Source organism: Polypterus senegalus, chromosome 1 (genome assembly GCF_016835505.1).
Source record: "Polypterus senegalus isolate Bchr_013 chromosome 1, ASM1683550v1, whole genome shotgun sequence".
Classification (NCBI taxonomy): domain Eukaryota; kingdom Metazoa; phylum Chordata; class Cladistia; order Polypteriformes; family Polypteridae; genus Polypterus; species Polypterus senegalus.
The window spans coordinates 38,391,632-38,410,836 of NC_053154.1; the positions used below are offsets into that span (position 1 = coordinate 38,391,632).

At 37.2% G+C, this 19,205-nt stretch overlaps 1 protein-coding gene across 4 annotated transcripts in view; it reads right to left on the reverse strand.

Annotated features, from left to right (window-relative positions):
* The window catches only part of LOC120524983 (butyrophilin subfamily 3 member A1-like), a 56,935-nt gene that overhangs the window by 4,697 nt on the left and 33,033 nt on the right, over positions 1–19,205 (reverse strand). For all 4 annotated transcript variants that reach the window (XM_039746909.1, XM_039746923.1, XM_039746902.1 and 1 more), the window contains 2 exons: positions 7,759–7,812; positions 3,392–3,451 (listed from right to left, as the gene is read on the reverse strand). In XM_039746909.1, coding sequence (XP_039602843.1) covers positions 3,392–3,451; positions 7,759–7,812 — 114 coding nt within the window. The remainder of the gene's footprint in view (positions 1–3,391; positions 3,452–7,758; positions 7,813–19,205) is intronic.

Consider the following 19,205-nt stretch of genomic DNA (forward strand, 5'->3'; position numbering starts at 1 on the left):
AAGTGCTGATCCTCATCCCTGCCACTTCACACACAACAGTAAATCACTTGAATGTGGGCCAAAGGTCTCAGTCAGATGAAGAAAACAGGACAACATCATCTTAGCCTTAGCCTCCACAACTAGACACCCTCACAACCTTGACTGTGCCTTGAAATTCTTTCCAGGAGTCCAGAACCCCAGCATAGGCCTTCCCTGGGAGGCTGAGGAGTGCGATCCCTCTGTAGTTGGAGCACAGTCTCTGGCTACCTTTCTGAAATATAGGGACTACCACATCAGTCTGCCAGTAAAAGGGTACTTTACCATCCTTCCATTCAACATTGAATAGACACATTAACCACACCATCCCAATAAAACTTGATTGCTTTCAACATCTCTGTTTGGATCTCAACCCCCTCATAGCCTTACCAACATGGACCACCATAGTGACTTCAACAACAATGATGGAATCTCCCCCAATGGACTTGTCAAATGCTGACTTGTGATGGGATGGCATGTCCGCCGGGTTTAGGAGTTCATAGTGAACTGGTGTGTTCACTTGTCAGTGCTCTCTTATATTTGTTGAATAAAGAATATCCAAAGGAACTATGTCAGGAGTAATTATTAAAAGGAAAACCCACAGCAGCAACAAACAACCCCTGCAGTAATGATGAATGTCTGCCATCAGCATTACTGTCAGTGCTGCAATCACCATGCTCTGCTATGCTCATCATGCTACAAATACACTCAGTACAAAAGGATATTCAATTTCTATAAGCTACAACATGAATACATTATGTTAAAATATTATTTTTTCAACCTTAATGTAAATAATAAAACCTGTAAAATATTATTTGTTCTGTCTGCTAGATGGATACTGCAGGTCACAAGAGCAAAGTAAAATAGGACCAAAAGATGGAATCCTAAATAACAGTGAGGGTCATTACCTGAAAGCCAAAATAATGTGCGATAAAGCCCAAAACATGATCAAAAATAATGGTCAAGAATCTAAAGCAAGCAGGCAAAAACACCAGTAACTAAAAGAAAAAGCCCTCTTGAGTGGTTTCAGCAATGTATCCAAATACTTGGACAGCCATTGTCTCATGATGTTGACATGTAGTTTACAGTGGGATGCAAAAGTTTGGGCAACCTTGTTAATAGTCATTATTTTCGGTATAAATCGTTGGTTGTTACGATAAAAAATGTCAGTTAAATATATCATATAGGAGACACACACAGTGATATTTGAGAAGTGAAATGAAGTTTATTGGATTTACAGAAAGTGTGCAATAATTGTTCAAACAAAATCAGGCAGGTGCATAAATTTGGGCACCGTTGTCATTTTATTGATTCCAAAACTTTTAGAACTAATTATTGGAACTCAAATTGGCTTGGTAAGCTCAGTGACCCCTGACCTACATACACAGGTGAATCCTATAATGAGAAAGAGTATTTAAGGGAGTCAATTGTAAGTTTCCCTCCTCCTTTAATTTTCTCTGAAGAGTAGCAACATGGGGTCACAAAACAACTCTCAAATGACCTGAAGACAAAGATTGTTCACCATCATGGTTTAGGGGAAGGATACAGAAAGCTGTCCCTGAGATTTAAGCTGTCTGTTTCCACAGTTAGGAACATATTGAGGAAATGGAAGACCACAGGCTCAGTTCAAGTTAAGGCTCGAAGTGGCAGACCAAGAAAGATTTCAGATAGACAGAAGCGACAAATGGTGAGAACAGTCAGAGTCAACCCACAGACCAGCACCAAAGACCTACAACATCATCTTGCAGCAGATGGAGTCACTGTGCATCGTTCAACCATTCGGCGCACTTTACACAAGGAGATGCTGTATGCGAGAGTGATGCAGAGGAAGCCTTTTCTCCACCCACAGCACAAACAGAGCCGCTTGAGGTATGCTCAAGCACATTTGGACAAGCCAGCTTCATTTTGGAATAAGGTGCTGTGGACTGATGAAACTAAAATTGAGTTATTTGGGCATAACAAGGGGCATGCATGGAGGAAAAGAACACAGCATTCCAAGAAAACACCTGCTACCTACAGTAAAATATGGTGGTGGTTCCATCATGCTGTGGGGCTGTGTGGCCAGTGCAGGGACTGGGAATCTTGTCAAAGTTGAGGGACGCATGGATTCCACTCAGTATCAGCAGATTCTGGAGACCAATGTCCAGGAATCAGTGACAAAGCTGAAGCTGAAAATCTGTGGTGTGAGTTAAAGAGAGCTGCCCATGCTTGGAAGCCATCAAACCTGAATGAACTAGAGATGTTTTGTAAAGAGGAATGGTCCAAAATACCTTCAACCACAATACAGACTCTCATTGGAACCTACAGGAACCGTTTAGAGGCTGTAATTTCTGCAAAAGGCAGATCTACTAAATATTGATTTCATTTCTTTTTTGTGGTGCCCAAATTTATGCACCTGCCTGATTTTGTTTGAACAATTATTACACACTTTCTGTAAATCCAATAAACTTCATTTCACTTCTCAAATATCACTGTGTGTGTCTCCTATATGATATATTTAACTGAAATTTTTTATCGTAAAACAACCAACGATTTATACAGGAAAATAATGACTATTAACAAGGTTGCACAAACTTTTGCATCCCACCGTATATGGTCAATGTGATGATGTCACATAACGCTACTTCCGGTACTGTGCACCTACCAGGGGACAATCATGTTTTGACAAAGGGAGGACAAAGTGGAGGTGCCCACTAAAAACAGGACGATTTTGTGCTAAACAAAAAAACAATAATGATAAAGAAAAAATAAATGCATCTACACAGCAAAAGTGAAACTGAAAGTTCACAAACACAAAAGAAGAATACAAAAGCTCATTGAAAATTGTATTATTTAAAAAAAAAAATTAACAAAGATGCCAGTATCATAATATTAGTAGGACCACTGTAGTTTTTGCAAATCCTATACTGTAACTAATCAATCTACTGCCATAGAATTAATTATCTTAGGGATTAAAAATACTTGCAATTTTACTATCACAGTGTACATTCTGAAAAAGTTCTGTAAGGTAAAAAGGAAAGCAATTTATGCTTTATACTTTACACATCAACAAAATTGGTTTTAAAAATCAACAGTTAAACTGTTGTAATTCCTACTGCATTTTCAATGAACTTAAACAGCCTTACAATTAAGAATTTCAATTTAGTTTCACTTGATATAAATTTATCTATCAGTAAACCTGCTCATTCTAGTTCAACTTCTAGAGTCAATAAATGTCAAAAAGAAAGGTTTTATTAAAATTCTTTTTTTACTTCATTCATCATGTAAAAGCATTTTCTACATACTAGCAAAGTTAAATTTAAAGATATGTAAGTATTACTTTTCTGTACTTTATTAGAGCCATCCAGGAAAAAAAGAAAGGAAAGCTATAGAGTACCTTCTACATGTTGAAATCCGAAGAATGAAATCATTGTTTCAGATAAGGATAAAAGGAATCCTAAAGAAAAGAAAATTAAAAGGTAAGTTAAAGTGTGAAGACAAAACTATTTTTTTTTTACAACTGTAGCATGCAAACTTACAAGTTACAACCGTTTCAAAGCATTACAAGTTCTGGTTTCAGGAACATGTTAAATTTTTGTGGTTCATAGGTATGTTTATGAAAACAAAAGGCACTTTTCTGATATACTGAATGTGCATTCTAAAGATATTAATTAATATACCTGAACATTCTTGACTCATAGCATCTGCCATTATAAAGTTTTTATGTTAAGGCCATATCCCATTACACAAATTACCCAATTACAGATTTTCAAATATAGCTTTCAATTACATAATCATAGCGAATCAGAGGGAGTCGGCTACACACTCTTGAGAAGCCCATTGCGATGTGACATACCCAGTGACTCACTCCAATTGGTCCTTGAAAATATCAAACAGTTTTGGTTTTATTTATAGTTGTAGGAGTGGACTATATGTCCATGACAGTTGACAAGCATTGAATGCTCATTCTGAAGTACAATGCATAGAATTCAGTCATGCAGAATGGAAATGAAAAGGGCAGAGATTGCACCTGAACTCACCACACTGTTAACTCTTCATATGATGCTAGCTCTGTCAGGTAGCACACTACTGGCTGTCACAAAAAGGGCTGAGTAGGACTGTGCTGGAATGTTGGTATGCAGTATGACAAGTCCACCAATGAGATCAGCTGCAGTAAGTAAGTCTGACTCGCCCCATGACTAAAAGTCACGCTTGTTTTCCAAAACTTTGGTCGTAAACCGATTTGGTCGTGAACCGAAGTAATTTTCCCCATAGGATTGTATGTAAATATAATGAATCCATTCCAGACCGTACGAACTGTATGTAAATATATTTTTTTTAATATTTTTAAGCACAAATATAGTTAATTATACCATATAATGCACAGCTAATAGTAAACTAAATGTAAAAACACTGAATAACACTGAGAAAACCTTGCACAACAGAGAAAACTAACACTGCAAGAGTTCGCACTGTAGCACTACGAACCGCTTGCTAAAAACACTTTTATTAATGAGTTTTAAGCACAGGGAAAAAAATGAACATTTGAAAAATACGTAATTTAAAAAAACACCAAGAAAAGTAACATTGCAACAATGCACGCTATGGTCCGATCAGTGTAAACAGAGGTGAAGTGGAGGTTAAAATCCAATAGAAAAAAGTCTTCATTAAATGCAACAAGGTTAAAACAATGCTCAGATCTGTCTCTTTAAAAACAAGCCTTATGCATCCAGCCGTCTCTCTGTCTCGTGCACTCGTGTGTGTGTGTGCGTGTGTGTGTGTGTGTGTGTGTGCGTGCGTGTGTGTGTGTGTGTGTGTGTGTGCGTGCATGCGTGTGTGTGTGTGTGTGTGTCTCTCTTGCGCACATGTGTGTGTGTGTGTCTCTCGTGCACCTGTGTGTGTGTGTGTCTCTCTCTCCCGCACGCGCGCCTGTGTGTGTGTGTGTCGCTCTCGCTCTCTCGCTGCACAGGGAGAGACTGAACACGTGCGGAAATCATCGGCACGCACAAACTGAAAGGGAAACTGGCTTGTTCGTATACCGAGTCTGTGGTCATAAACAAATGCAAAATTTTGGCGAATTTTTTAGTCGTAACCGATTTGTACGTGTTCCGAGACATTCGTGAACCAAGGTTCCACTGTACATCACATGTCTGTCGCTATTTAGTTTTCTCCTAAAATCTGCATACCTGGATGAGAAAATGAAATGAAAAATACAATTTCCGTTACTACCCATAACTACTCCCCTGTGGTCGAGAGACTGTTATGTATGCAGAAAAAAATTAAGTGCCTTCCTCAAAATGGCAGCACATCACAAAAATAAAAATATTTTCTGATACAGTATATGGGTAATCTAAAGATGTGAATGAATACATTGCCTTCAAAATATATAATTATTTTTATGGCAACTGTAGGCCAATTTTAGACTTTATAAATGCAGCTTCCCTTAATGATATGTTTGTAGAGAAAATGATTATGCCATAAAATGGGAAAAATTAAATTAGACTTCAAAGAATACTATACTACATATATACTATATGCATATGAATTAATAATTAAACTTCAAGTATTGAGCTACAGAAGTGATAACGGCAATCTTACATATCTATTTTCTCTCGATGTCAAGTATTTTGTTCGGTTCTTTTTCTCTCTTTGTCTTTCCATAGTTAATTATGTACATTTCTAAAACATGAGTAGAAATGTGTCACTTCATCCCTGAACTGTTAAAGTGCACTGACTGGGGGAAATTGGGGACGGGTTTTTAAGAAGAAACTCTGTGAGTGGAGCCTTTTCAGCAGAGGATTTTGACGCTATTCACTCTAACTTTTTAGCAACATTTTTCTGTATATTTACCAGGAATGCATGACACCATTTACAAAATTATGTTAAAATTAACAATAATCTGCCCCTCAGGATCAACTAATTATGGACTACAGGAGAGTCAGAGAACTCATGGAGTTCTTCACATTTAAAAGCCTAAGGATCACCTTCTGTTTTTAAGGAGACTGAAAAAGGTCAATCTGTCCCCCTGGCTGGTTACTAACATCTAGAGCTAACAGGTCAGAGCTCACTGGCTAGCTGTATCCCAGTCATGTGCTGCAACTGTATTATAGTGGACTGCAAGATCCTTCAGCAGGAGGCTGAAGTGCTGCAGTACACAACCGGACTCATATGAACAACCACACAGGACACTGATGACAACAGATTTCCAAAGAGAACTCCACTAACTTCAGCAACCAACTCTTGGCTCATCAGTCAGCCAGCCATACCGTAACACAGTCAATGCCATATGAGAAGATATAGGCAACTAGCTGTTTGATATTTATTGATATTAGTCGCCATTCTTTATTGTTAGTCTATGTAGTGTAGCGCATTGTAGTGTAAGGTGCGAGGATTCTTGATATTTCTGCCCCAGTGCACTTGGACGCTATATCGTTGCATTGTAAGAGGGTAGCAGTGTTCAGGTTTCTGGGCATTGAGCTGGAGGATGACCTGACCTGGAGCGTAAACACCAAGGAGCTGCTGAAGAAGGTGCAACAGAGACTGTATTGTCTGAGAATCTTCAGAAAGAACCATCTCCCCAGAGATCTGATCCTCGCCTTTTATCACTGTTCCATCGAGAGTGTGCTCACGTATGGACTGTGTGTGTGGCATGGCAGCTGCACTTACTCATAAAGGAAAGTGCTCCACAGGGTCAACAGGACAGCTGAGAGGACAATTGGCTATAATCTCCCCACTCTGGAAGAAATCAACATCTCCCGATGCCACAAAAAAGCAATAGACATTTTACAGGATTCATCACATCCTGGTCATTGCCTCTTCCAGTTTTTGCCATCGGGCAACAGATACAGAGCAATGAAAACCAGGACAAACTGCCTTAAAAACAGTTTTTATATAAATGCAATCATGGCCCTGAAGTCAGAATAAAACTGCTCCATATCATTCTCTAAATGTGCAATATAGACCTTAAGTCAACCAGTAAAATTTGTACATTTAACCAGTGCAATTCATATATATGATAAGTGTAATTTGTATATATTTGTAATGTACTTTTATTACTATTCCTTTTCTTGGTTTTTAACTCTTATGCCTTACACTGAGTCGACAGCACCTTCAATTTCGTTGTTCTTTTACAGTATAAAAGTGACAATGACAATAAAGATCTATCTATTATATTTATAAACAGTATTGATTTTGATTTATTTGCTGGGTAGTGCCATCTTTACAGAACAAAGTTTTATGACTTCACACCTACAGTAACTAATGCAAGCAACAAAGCACTTTTCAATACCTTTTATTGATGTAAACCTTTGGTTTTAATTTTTTTATTTTTGAGATCAATAAAATCCTTATTGCCACTGGAAATAAAAGTGTTAAAAACGACCAATACTATTAATATTCAAAGTACAGAGATGCGCCATTGAAATTGTAATATATGAGTCAATTTATTTTAAAGTAACTGTGAATCATAAATCTTATCAAATTCATTCTGTACATTAAAACTTAAAGATAACTTATTAAGGCTTTGTATTAAATGTGTAACCATGTATGCATTGATCAGCAGTCACTTCTGAGGCTTTTGGGGCTCTACTGCATAGCAGAGTGCCATTTGTTGCACTTTCACATCGGAATAAATATAATAAATTTATCTGTAATTGAAGGGAAATTTAAACCTGGAATAATGCATTATAAGTGTTAATTTATGGCACATCTGCATTATAAGTACCCAAAGTGTCAAAGAAAAAGAAAAGAAAAAACAGTTATCACCTTTTTTTAATCGCTGAGACTGTGAAACCTCTGAAGAGCTTTCATCTTCATCCTCTTTAAAATCAAGAAAACAAAAGAACATGCATTTATTTAAAGTAGGTGCAAATTGAATGAACACTTTACTAGTACCTTTTTGGATAAAAATTATAATGTGGCTAGAAGGGTGCCTGGTTTCCATAGTCTTTACAAAGGAATTATGTACTTAAATATGAAACTTGAAAAAATAGTAACTCATAGTGGGTTGCTGTCTGAGAACGTAATCCTGTTACAAAATACAGAAACAATTATACACAGCAATTAAAAAAATTCTGAAACACCACAATAAGAACAATTTAGGAAAACAATTCCTTGTAAGCAACAATAAGAGTTAAAATAGAGAGACATGTATTTACATATTAGATTGGAAAAGTTATCATGCAAGATGTAAAATTTAGATTGATGATATATTAAGAATGAATGAGACAAACTTCCTTAACCTTTCCCAATGGTACATGGACCATGCAACTTGTTTTCTGATACTGTATTCATTCTAAATGAATGATGTCAAGTATGTCATCAGGAAGGACAGATGCAACATTTGTTGTAGTCTATGAAACTGCAAGGGTGATTTGACCTTTTGCTTGTTGAAGTATCTGCCTATGCAGAAGTACAAGGCATATTCTCTAACTGATAAGGTTTTCACTCACTTGTCCTTAACTTTTAATCATTAGTTTTACATATCTCTCAGTACACTCATTTTGATGTTATCACATGAAGTGAAGCTCATGAAATAAACTGTTACTTGGCTAGACTCCTGTGGTGGAGTGATTTCTAGCATGCTGATGTTATCTAGTTGATAAATATTTTGTATGACTTTATTTATAAGATAGATAAGGAAATGTAATATTAGTGTTTCAGAAGACAAGTTTTACTTTATTGATGAGAGCAACAGAACTTTGATATTTACCTAACCAACCCCCCCAGGCTTTAAAACTGACTCAGGATGTGAAACTTATGGCGGGTGGGGGTGGAGTATTAGATCAGTTTGGCAATGGTGACTGTGTTGGACTTGAAGCCCATGAGCCATCCAATGCAGGAAGGCCATAAACTGACTAAACAAAGCAACAGGGGAACAATTTGTACCCAAATGCTTTCATTGGTAACTGGAAAGGACAGATAAACTAATTCTATTGGTCTGCAGTATGGCTGTTTATGATTGGTTTTGAATCGGTGGACATTCTGTACTACGATGCCTCAGTGGCTTGTGTTTTGTGGTAAGAATGGTATAAAGTTGGTCACCTTGACTTTACCTATCTCTCACCATTGGCCATGAAGAGAAGACCATGATTAAGACAACTCCTTTTCGGCAGCCATATTGATACATGCAAATAGCCTGTTTCATTACTCCATTCAAAGGCCATGTGGTAGCAAAGCAAGCTAGGCTGGAGATAAGCTGAGAGCTGCCAATAGACGTAAGAAACAGTTCTGCTTAGGCTGTAAGGGTAGGTTTTGCAAATAGTCCCATAATATTCTGCTTCCTTAATACTGTATTTATGGGCATTTTATCAATAGTGTAGAATTAAATAGGTAACTTAACTCCCACCTGTTTCTTTATTCTGTCTAATTGCCTGAGGTTGAAGATGTAGAAGGGAACGCAGGAAGAAGTGCTAAATTATATGATCACAGAGTGATAAGTGTATGGGATTTTGGACATTTTATTAAGGTCTACACAATAAAATGAGTATAAAAGGGGAAAACAGGGTCACCATAGGACCACACAAAAATAAAACAATTCCTGACCAATCAATGAGGCAAGGAGGCAGGTTCTCAATTCAAATGTAAGTGTGTTCTGTTTTTTTTTTTTCATGAAAGCATTTTCCTAGAAGTTGTTTATTTACCAATAATTCAATACAAATACTGTACATGTATTTGGGATATTGTCAGCTTTTGACTGGATGACACTATTATATAGTATATTATTTGACACAAGTGAAGTAAAATTTTTTATGACTTTTTGATATAATTTGCTGTTGACCAGTGTTGTTCACCATTGACTCATACTATATCAGAAACTTTGTTTTCTCTACTCAAGACGAAATTGAACATTTTTTAAGTAATATATACAAAATATTTTTTATGGAGTATTTCTTTAATATATGAACTACTGAACATTTAATAATTAGTTTTAATAATGTGTTACAAATAATTTTCCCTATAAAAATTGCATATTGACTTTGTGTTCAATAATGTACAAATGGGTTTTACTTTTTTGTAAACTTGTACAACTTTCCAGAAAATGGGAACTAAACTATATTATAATAAACTGAATTGTGTTGTCCTATCCCATTTTTGTTTCTTTTTTTCTTATCTAGTGGCATCATCTACACCCAAACCCCAGGGTTTGATTTTTTCCTTTTCTGCCAAAAACATTATATGTATTCCTTAAAATACATGTGTGTCTTCTATTTTCCGTAATAACAGCATTTCTCACCTCATTTGTGAGTATAAACTACTTGATATAATGAAAAATTATTATGAAATTTATATTTGATTCAATAAATGTCTTCAACAATCAGATAAATCCTTAGTGCACCAAGGTGCTTCACTATATACTATAATAAATGCTTTAACAGAAAGTCCTACAGATAGATAGATAGATATTTCCCAAGGGGAAATTTAGCTTTTTACATAAGCCATTTATTCTTTAAATAAATAAATACATAAATAGGCAGATAAATAAGTAAGTATTTAAATAATAAATATACATACATACTTTGGACACACATTGGAATACTATAAACCAAAAAATGTAAAAAGAGTGAGGCATTATCCAGATGTATTGCTGTTGGTATAAAGGAGCCCCAGCAACGTTTCTTGACACATTTCTGCTGAATAATTTGTCTGCTAAAAGTCCACAGTGTTAGTGTGTCATAAAGAGGATGTACAGCATTATTCATAATGGCACTCAGTTTTGTTTTACTTCTAACCTTTGCTACTACCTCCAGGGGGTCCAGATTGCATCCTATAACTGAACTTGCCCTTTTAATTAGCTTACTGATTTTGTGGGCTTCTCTTGAAGTGATGTTACCAGTCAAGCAAACCACAGCATAGAATATTGCACTGGGCATCACAGATTTGTAGAAGATATGAAGGATGTCACTTCCCACATTGAATGCAGACTCCTGAGCAAAAAGAGCCTGCTCTGCGCCTTCTTATATAGTTCATCTGTGTTCCAAGACTAGTCTAACCTGTCATTAAAATGGACCCCTAAGTACTTGTAGAAATGGGCCACCTTTATATCCACTCCTTGAATATAGACCAGACATAGATGCTCTTTGGTGTGGCAAAAATCAATAACCAGTTCTTTGGTTTTGTTGATGTTAAGATGCAGACAATTTTTGATGTTAAGATGCAGACAATTTTCCACCTGTACTCTTTGCTATATAACAATACACCCCATGAGCAGAAAGATAATTGCATCCTCCACTCCAATCTTTGTCCAACAGGCAAACTGCAGAGGGTCCAGGCGGTCTACCACAAGAGGACTCATATAGTCCAGGACCAGTCTCTCAAAGGTCTTCATGATGTGAGAGGTCAGTGCCCCTGGTCTGTAGTCATTAGTTGAAGAGACATCTACCTTCTTTTGTACAGGGACAATGCAGGATGTTTTTCACAGCAGTGGCACTTTCTGAAGCCTTAGGGACAGACTGAACAGGTGACAGTGGACAGGACTAAGTTGGTCAGAATAGGCCTTAAAAACTTGAGGCCTGACTCCATCTGGTCCTGCAGCTTTTCCTGTATGTAAATTCCTCAGTGATCTCCTTACTTGTTCTTCAGTTATGGACAGTCCATACTGATGGTCAGAGGTGGACTTGTTACTGGCCATTTCAGTTGACGTGGTAGGAGTTGTTGATGTAGTAGATATGGTGTGGGGAGACTGAATATTGGAAGAAGGGTGTGAAAATCTATTAGAAACTGGTTCAGGATGTTAGCTTTATCCACATTCCCTTCTAGCACCTCAGCCCTGGATTGCTTGAGTCCTGTAATTATACCAACTCCATTCCAGACATCCTTCATGTTATTCTGTATGAGTTTGTTTTCTATTTTAATTTCCTTTCCTTCACTAAGCATTTTTCTTTAGCGCACGCTGCATGTCCTTCAGAGCCACCTTGTCACCAAATTTGAATGCCCTCTTTTTCTCATTCAGGAGACCTTTTAGTTCCTTAGTTATCCAGTACTTGTTGTTTGGAAAACAATTCGCCATCTTTGTGTATACCACTGTGTCGACACAGAAGTTAATATAGTCTGTGATGCAATGACAGAGACCCTCAATATTGTCCCCAGGTGACTCACACATCATTTCCAAGTCTGTCATTTGGAAGCAGGCATTCAGATTAATTTCAGCCTCCAGGCCCCACTTCCTCACTGTTCTGGTGGTAACAGGTTGTCGTCTGGTAACAGGCTTGTAGCTGGGAGCAAGATGAATTAGGTTGTGGTCAGATTTGCCTAACGGAGCCAATAGATTACATTTAAAGTAATCTTTAATATTTGAGTAAAGCAGATCCAACTTGTTATTTCCTGGAGTGTAACATGCTGATGGAAATTTGGCATTGTTTGTTCGTAAGTTATATGGTTGAAATCACCAAATATTATAACTGCTGGGTCAGAGTAAGTTATCATTAAAGTGCTGATGACAGAATGAATCATATCCATTGCTAGGTCCCCAGTTATGGAGGGAGGAATATAAATATTAATAAGGATTATGTAATTTATCTCCCTGGATAAATAATGTGGACGAATTCAGACAGCCAGAATTTCAATGTCTAAGTTACAAACTGTATTTTTAACTGTGATATGCTTCCTTTTACACCATTCTTAATTCACATAGATGACCAGTCCCCTTCCTGTCTTTATTCTACACCACACTGGGTCTCTGTCTGCTAAAATAAGATGAAATCCATCCACATTAAAACGGTCTATCAGATTTAAGCCACTTTTCCATAAAGCATAAAATGCCACTATGCTTGTATGCTCCATGGTGCACTATAAGTGCAGACAGTTCATTCACTTTATTTGACAGCGATCAAACATTTCCCATTACAATGAATGGTAGACCAGTTCTAAAACCTTTTCGTTTTGCTCATCTCTCCCGGTGGCATCCCCCCTCGCTGTATGTTGACACACAGCTCCTGCGGTTAAAGTGTAGCTAAGCTGCTTAGGCACTTGCAATCGCAGTGTAAGTAGCTGATTATGTGCATATTTAATACACCCTGCTTTCATTTTTTTAGTTTCTTATACAGTTTCAGGTGTTGTAGACATTAGGCAGCCTTCAGGTCCTCTTCATGACTCCATCCAAGTTCGCAGCCCATTTGAAGTACAGGCATGACACGCCGGTGCCTGGGTTTGCATGCACTGCAGTTAGTCAGTAAATTTAAATCCATTTAAAATCCATTTATCCGATATCTAATAGTTAATATTAAGGAGAAGCCTGTAGCTAGATCAATTTGAATTTCAAATAAGACTAGTAAGTTGTAAATCAGTTCAGAAAAAAAACAATAACAGTGAGAAATACGGAACTTCTGTAAAAAGGCTGCTGCTTGTACAATGTCCGGAAGTGAGGAGCAATGTAGCAAAGTTATTACGTTTAACTGTAGTATTTTTTCAGAGTATAAAGTGAAGAATACTGTGGCCCTGAAGTGCAATGCTCAAAAACTAATCAGAAAACACAAAAATAAATTGGAAACACAAGCACAAACCACAAAATGCAAAAACAAACTGAATACGCAAAACAAATCAGAAAATGCCAAAACAAATTTAATATGCAAAAACAAATCGGAAACAACAAATGCAAATGGAGCAGCAGGCAAACAATACAACGACTGCACATACAAACTGAGGAGCATGAAAACAAAAAGAGCAATGTATAACTCAAATCAAGACGGAAAAAACAGTGAGAGCTACAAATACATCATGATTCAATTCCAGCTTTTCAATGAGTGGTGTGTTGAAAGCGAGAATGTTGAAAAGTAAAAGAGATCTCTTATCTTTTGTAGGTATTTTATATACTTTATCAGAAAAGATAGCATTTGCATAACTTTGAGCACTCTCAACCAAAGCAGTGGCAGAGCCAACTGGGGTTTCACCAGTAAATGGGTTTATATCCAGTAGAAATCTTGCATAATACTGCAAGCATAGCAGCACAAATTTGATGCCTCAGATATAAAAATTTGGTCTAAAATCAGCCAACTAACAAATCATGTTAAAAAGATCAATTGTCGCTTGTGTCACAGACAACTGCTTTTGTTGGTTATGTATGTCCTGCAACACTCACACTCAGGTGAATTTTTGCTTTCCGTCCCACTCTCATCATTATGTTATGATTTTCTAACAATCAGTACAGGACTGACAAAGTTGTGTGCCTAATACTTTAAATGGATCTCTGGCAGGTATGCAAAAATTTTATTTCTAATCATTAAAAAGCAGCTAAATAGACAATAGACATTCACCACAGCACACCACCCCTTAAGACCCAGTAATTGATTCTTGACATACTGCTGCCTCACTTCTTTTTTTTGCTTTTCTATTTAACCTCTAGCTTTGCTGGCATTTGTGGTAACATTTCAAAGAGTGACCAGACTAAAATATGAAGACAGACATGAAAGACTTTGGGATTTAACATAAAATTGTCATACACTAAAGGAATGCTTGTCTCTTTTTATACTTGCTTTCTAAATATTGTGATATCAAATACTGAAAGTGAAATATAACTAAGTATAGAGCAAAGTACCTGAATCACACTGGATCTGGGACTGAAATGATCAACAGTGCTCTTACAACAAACTTTTATGAGAGACTCCACAAATTAAAATAGTTTTCTATTTCATCCACAAATAACACACAGTAATGACAATACTATAGTGCCCCCAGTCCAAATGCTCCTCCAGTGGACGTGCACTGACTGAGGAAGTGGAAATAATCGATGAAGCCGTCTATAAAAACAACCTCATGAATAGCGGGTGTAAAAGCCATTTCCTAGTTACATAAGATTCATAAATGTTTTACTAAATGATAGTGCATAATCTATGGGAGGTTTCTATAACCCCCATAAGTTGAACTGAATTGGTATATTCTAGCTATTTCTAGCTTCTCTGACTAAACATTATTCTCAGTTTGTGATCACCCTTGCCATGTGTAAGGTGTAGAGGGCACATGGTTTTAAACCATGCCTCTCGTGCCTTTTGAGGCTTGCGTACCTTGTATGCATGTTTTGTGTGCTAAGAAACATGTAAGACAAAGCACTTAATTGAAAGTGCTGCATCGTACGTTTAAAGCATAAAGAAGAAGTTAAGAATCTTTAAGTATTGAAACAACTAAAGTTTTACAAGAAAAGCTAAGTTTAGAGAAGACACATTTTTTCCTTTTTTTTGCATTTTATTCTTAGTGTGCAACAACTTTTATCTTTATTCTTGTGTGGATTATTTGCTTCGAATATATTTGCTAAATATTTTTAAAACTAACTTTTGGACTGAGAGATTTCTTTCGGCATGCATTTTACCCGTGCTTGAACTCGCCTTACACTCCGGCAGCTACAATGGGTACAAGGGGGTGCAGACACCTCACTTTTGACCCAGCTTTTACCGGCAGCTAAAGCTCATCGGTTATGATGCTTAGCCTCAAGTAAGCATCATATATGGACTCTGGCCTTGGGTTGGCTCACGGAACTAGGGGAAAGTGTGGTGAATGGGTTGCCTCAGACCCTGGGCGAGCAAACTGATACGAAGCCAGATGGCATGTATGAGCTGAAGAAGCTAACAGAAATTTTTCACAGCCACATCCAGAAGTCGATGATTCAATTTCTCCTTCTCTCACACCCTCAAGTCATTACAATGCATTTGGTTTGTCACCTAATACTACAGTCATGGCCAAAGGTTTTGAGAATGACACAAATATTGGTTTTCAAAAGGTTTTCTGCTTCAGTGTTTTTAGATCTTTTTGTCAGATGTTTATATGGTATACTGAAGTATAATTACAAGCATTTCATAAGTTTCAAAGGCTTTTATTAATAATTAAATTAAGTTTATGCCAAGGGTCAATATTTGCAATGTTGGCCTTTCTTTTTTAATTCCTCTGCGATTCGCCCTGGCATGCTGTCAGTTAACTTCTGGGCAAAATCCTGAATAACGGGAGCCCATTCTTGCATAATCAATGCTTGGAGTTTGTCAGAATTTGTGGGTTTTTGTTTGTCCACCTGCCTCTTGAGGATTGACCACAAGTTCTCAATGGGATTAAGGTCTTGGGAGTTTCCTGGCCATTGACCCAACATTTCAATGTTTTGTTCCCTCAGCCATTCAGTTATCACTTTTGACTTATGCTATGGTGCACCATCATGCTGGAAAAGGCATTGTTCATCAGCAAACTGTTCTTGGATGGTTGAGAGAAGTTGCTCTCGTAGGATATTTTGGTACCATTCTTTATTTATGGCTGTGCTCTTAGGCAAAATTGTGAGTGACCTCACTTCCTTGGCTGAGAAACATCCACGCATGAATGGTATCAAGATGCTTTACTGTTTGTATGACACAGGACTGATGATACTGCTTGCTTTTTCTTCTCTAGACAATCTTTTTTCCGGATGCCCCAAACAATTGGAAAGGGGATTCATTAGAGAAAATGACTTTACCCCAGTCCTCAGCATTCCAATCCCTGCACGTTTTACAGAATATTAGTCTGTCCCTGATGTTTTTCTTGGAGAGAAGTGGCTTCTTTGCTGCCCTTCTTGACACCAGGCCATCCTCCAATGTCTTCGCCTCACTGTGCGTGCAGATGCACTCATACCTGCTTGCTGCCATTCCTGAGCAAGCTCTGCAGTGGTGGTGCCCTAATTCCGTAGCTGAGTCAACTTTAGTAGATGGTCCTAGAGCTTGCTGGACTTTCTTGGGCGCCCTGAACTCTTCTTTGCAACAGCAGTGGAAATTGTTTTTTAAGTTAATTTTCATGGCAAAGAGGGATTTTGCAATTAATTGCAATTCATCTGATCACTCTTCATAACATTCTGGAGTATTATACAAATTGGCATCATAAAAACTGAGGCAGCAAACTTTGTGAAAATTAATATTTGTATCATTCTCAAAGATTTGGCCATGACTGTACAACAGTGTTGACATGAAATGTTAATAATACTAGGAATACATCTTGTCATGCAAACACTACATTCCACAAATTAAATAAAACATGTCGGTAGCCTGTATACTTTGCAATAAAAAGATGCCAATAGAAAAAGTTTTTCAATGCAGAGTGATGTTGGCATTAAATTATAGCTTTACTACCAATTAAAATACTGAAATATGTAATACTTTAAACACTGCTCTGGCAGAGAGTGCTCAAACTTACGCAAGCGTTATAATTTCTGCCAAAGTACAGTTTATATAAAAATACGTACAAAAGCTAAGAGATCTTTTTTACCTTACAGCATTCTTGCTTCCACCACACCACACGTTGAAAAGCTGATGATGAACTTTAGTTTTCACTGTTTTTCTCTCCCTTGATTTGGGTTATGCCCTGCTGTTTTCATGTTTCTCAATTTGTTTGTGCAGTCTTTGTTTAGTTTGTGTGCTGCTCCATTTGCATTTGTTGTTACTGATTTTTATTTTGTGTATTTAATTTGTGTTTTGCGTTTTCTGATTTGTTTTTGCATTTTCTCATTTGTTTTTGCACATTCAATTTATTTTTGGTCGGTGTACTTTTTTGTATTTGAAATTTTGTTTTACAAACAAATGAAAATAAAGGGAATTTTCAGATTTTGATTAAAGAATAAAATGAAAGAAAATAAGGTATTTTTAATTCTATGGTGACAAATAGCAGTCATTAACTTATAATTACACATACTCTTCTGGATTTATTTGTGATTAAAATAATGAAAGTGTAATAGCTCAAAAACAACAAAACAGACACATTTTTGTTGTCTGAAACCGGAAGTACTTCTTCTTCTGTGCAAGTTTTGACGACACGTGCGAACAGTCCTCCTCACAACACATCGATTGACAGCCTTGAAGTTACACTGGCATTAGCAGAGGATGGACCATTACATTGTTTTTCGGAACAGTAAAAGAGTGACACTCTGGGACGAGGACATAACTGCAGAAAAACTGAGTCTCATCTTTCAGGTAAAAATACAAGCTTTGCAAACCAGTCTACACACCAGTGACCAGTGTTTGCTGCAAGTGGAGCATTACCTGACCAGGGGGCTATTCCACGAAGCGAGCTTATAAAATCGAGGATTATTTGTAATAGCCTCGCTTGAGTTAGCCTAACAGTTCACTTCAGGCTCATTGAGTTCCACGAACAAAATTCAGGTGTATTTAATCTCCACTAATTCAAGCCAAGCTTGATAAGCAAGGCTCGTGCGCTTCCACACGATATAAAAGGCAGCCTTGTTAATCGATGCTGGATAAGTAAGAATGGAAACTAAGGAAAGAGCTGCGTTTTTTACAGGGAGCAAGAATTTTATTACAAGCCTATGAGGACTACAAAGCTATAATAACTAGAAAGGGGAACACAAGCTGTATTATCAAAGCTCGTGAGGCTGCATGGCAGAAAATAGCTGACAAGTTAAATGCGTAAGAACATGATTTTAGTAACTTTTGTGTTAAGGATGTCAAACTATTTAACAACTAAATGAGAACAGTTTCAAGCCTTCAAAATGTATAGTCATTAAAATTTCCTTTTACATATGCATTTTGTTACCAGTTGTAAGGTACTTTAAGGTTATTTTAACACATTGATAAACAGGACAGCATGTTAATTATATGGGTTCATCCTGGATAAAAAGTGATATATAATTGTAATTATTAATATAATTATTAATAATGCTTGGTTTCAGGAGCAACATGAGTGGAACGAAAAGGTCCTGGCAGCAAGTGAAGAATGCGTCATTATTGGCATACGCTCCTGCTGCAGTATTGCCACATTATGCAAAACTGCACAGGCTACTACAATGTCACACGCTCTGTCTGGTGTAACTCGGAGATGCCGCAGGCAGTTAAACCTGGATTTTAACTGTCCAAATGTCATTTCAATGCGTGCCCTTGTCTTACAATGGGCATGGTTGAAATGTCTTTCTGCTTGTGTTGCAGGATCTGTATATGGTGTGAGAAGAAACGGTAGACATGGGTATCCTCTGTCACCAAGCAGCACACCAGGAAAAATTCCTATAATGGAAAGTAGACACATTAGACTGTAGTATAATAAACTATAGTATATTTGTGAATTTTAGTTGACTTGTCTTGTCTGAGGCTTTGAGCCAGTGAAGACTCATGAAAAATTCTGGCATCATGTACTGATCCTGGCCATTTTGCCACAATGTTTGAAATTAGATGTTCAGCAGTGCATACCATCTGAAACATTTTAGGAAATGGTAATGACATACATTGCTAATGTTGGACGACTACACTTTCACCTCTTGTATATAAATG